Here is a 1366-nt window from a genome sequence, read left to right on the forward strand (position 1 = left end):
AGCAGACGCTGCCTATGCAGAGCCTTTTCCTTTGTGAACATGCCCATAAGACACGATAAAAAAAGCCAAAAATTGGGCTTCTAGATGCCTTACAATAAAGAAGCCCCGGCCCCTCGGTGTCTTACACGTCTTCTCGACCCTGCCGAACCTGCTTTCTTTCTTCAGGTAGTGAAGTCACTCCGGTTTGTGTATGACTTGATGCGCTAAAGTCTGGATCTTGCCCCTAGTTACTTAATCGTATTCGACTTCTATCGCAGATTTGTTATTTCTTACGCATTTATTTCCATTAGCTCTCCAAGCTTCCTATCTTTCCATTCCTTCCTAAGCTTCAGTTGGTGTAATAGTCCCACCCCAGTAAGGGGAATCCTTTCTAAGAAAGAATTTTTTCCATTTTGTTGAGGCATGATGAGAGAGGGCGGCTCCATGTCATCATTGTTTTGAAGAAAATTGAGGCGGACCATATTACTATTTTTGTTGTTACGGTTGAAGGATTCGGTGGTTTTTGCGGTGGTGGAGAACATATTACGGCGAGAAGCAGCTCTTTCACGCCTATGAGCATTCTGGTGTCCTTCAAGAGCTTGAGAAGTACAAAACTTGCGAGAACAGTAGAGGCAAGAGAACATTCTAGAAGATGGAACCTTTGATTTTGGTTTTGGGATCCTGCGAGGGTGCTGATGATCCACCATATCAATGGTGGAGGCTTTGGAGGAATTAGAGGACTTGTTCCAGAAATCGTAAACAAGCTGGTTGGGGTCTGCCATTAATTAATTAGTTTTCTCAGGGAGGAGGAAAGGGTATATATGTATGTAATTGTGATGATGAGAGTGTAGTGTTATATGTTTATAGGAGTAGAGTGAGTACTGATCTGATAAAAAAAGGTGGGGGAAGGGGAATGGTTGCATATGGTGACAGATTTTGCAGAGCAGAGTGAGTGCCACTGGCTGTTTAATTTGTTTGTATGTATCTGCTCTACACTCCACCCACTCTTCTCCTTTAGTACGTATGCACTAATATACGGTTGTTAAAGTGTACACATGTACACCTTCGTTACATTTTTACTATTTTATCATCATTTTATTTCCAGTATCCTTGCATTGCATGCATGCTCAATTACCTATCCTATACACTCTTAAGTAAGTACACCTGCTGCCTGTTACCACTAATTAATGATAGCTCATTTTGGAGTGAAACCTGATCTTAAGATCACTTTACTATACAGTGTAGTTAATAATGTTGTTATGTACTAGTACTATATATATTTATCAACTTTCCAGGTTCCCCATCCACGTTAATTAGAAAAAAATGATTATTTAATACCATATTCTGTTAAGTCAGTTATAGTAGACTAGGAATCCAAAAAACTTCA

The 1366-nt window shown here is 40.0% G+C and overlaps 1 protein-coding gene across 1 annotated transcript; it reads right to left on the reverse strand.

Annotated features, from left to right (window-relative positions):
* Nucleotides 1-269: 269 nt before the first annotated feature.
* LOC104645066 (zinc finger protein GIS2-like) lies at nt 270-761 on the reverse strand. Its single transcript, XM_010316076.2, has one exon. The coding sequence runs from the start codon at nt 759-761 to the stop codon at nt 270-272; it is 492 nt and encodes a 163-aa protein (XP_010314378.1).
* Between the last annotated feature and the right edge of the window lie 605 nt (nt 762-1366).

The sequence above is a fragment of the Solanum lycopersicum genome, chromosome 12, assembly GCF_036512215.1.
Source record: "Solanum lycopersicum chromosome 12, SLM_r2.1".
NCBI lineage: Eukaryota > Viridiplantae > Streptophyta > Magnoliopsida > Solanales > Solanaceae > Solanum > Solanum lycopersicum.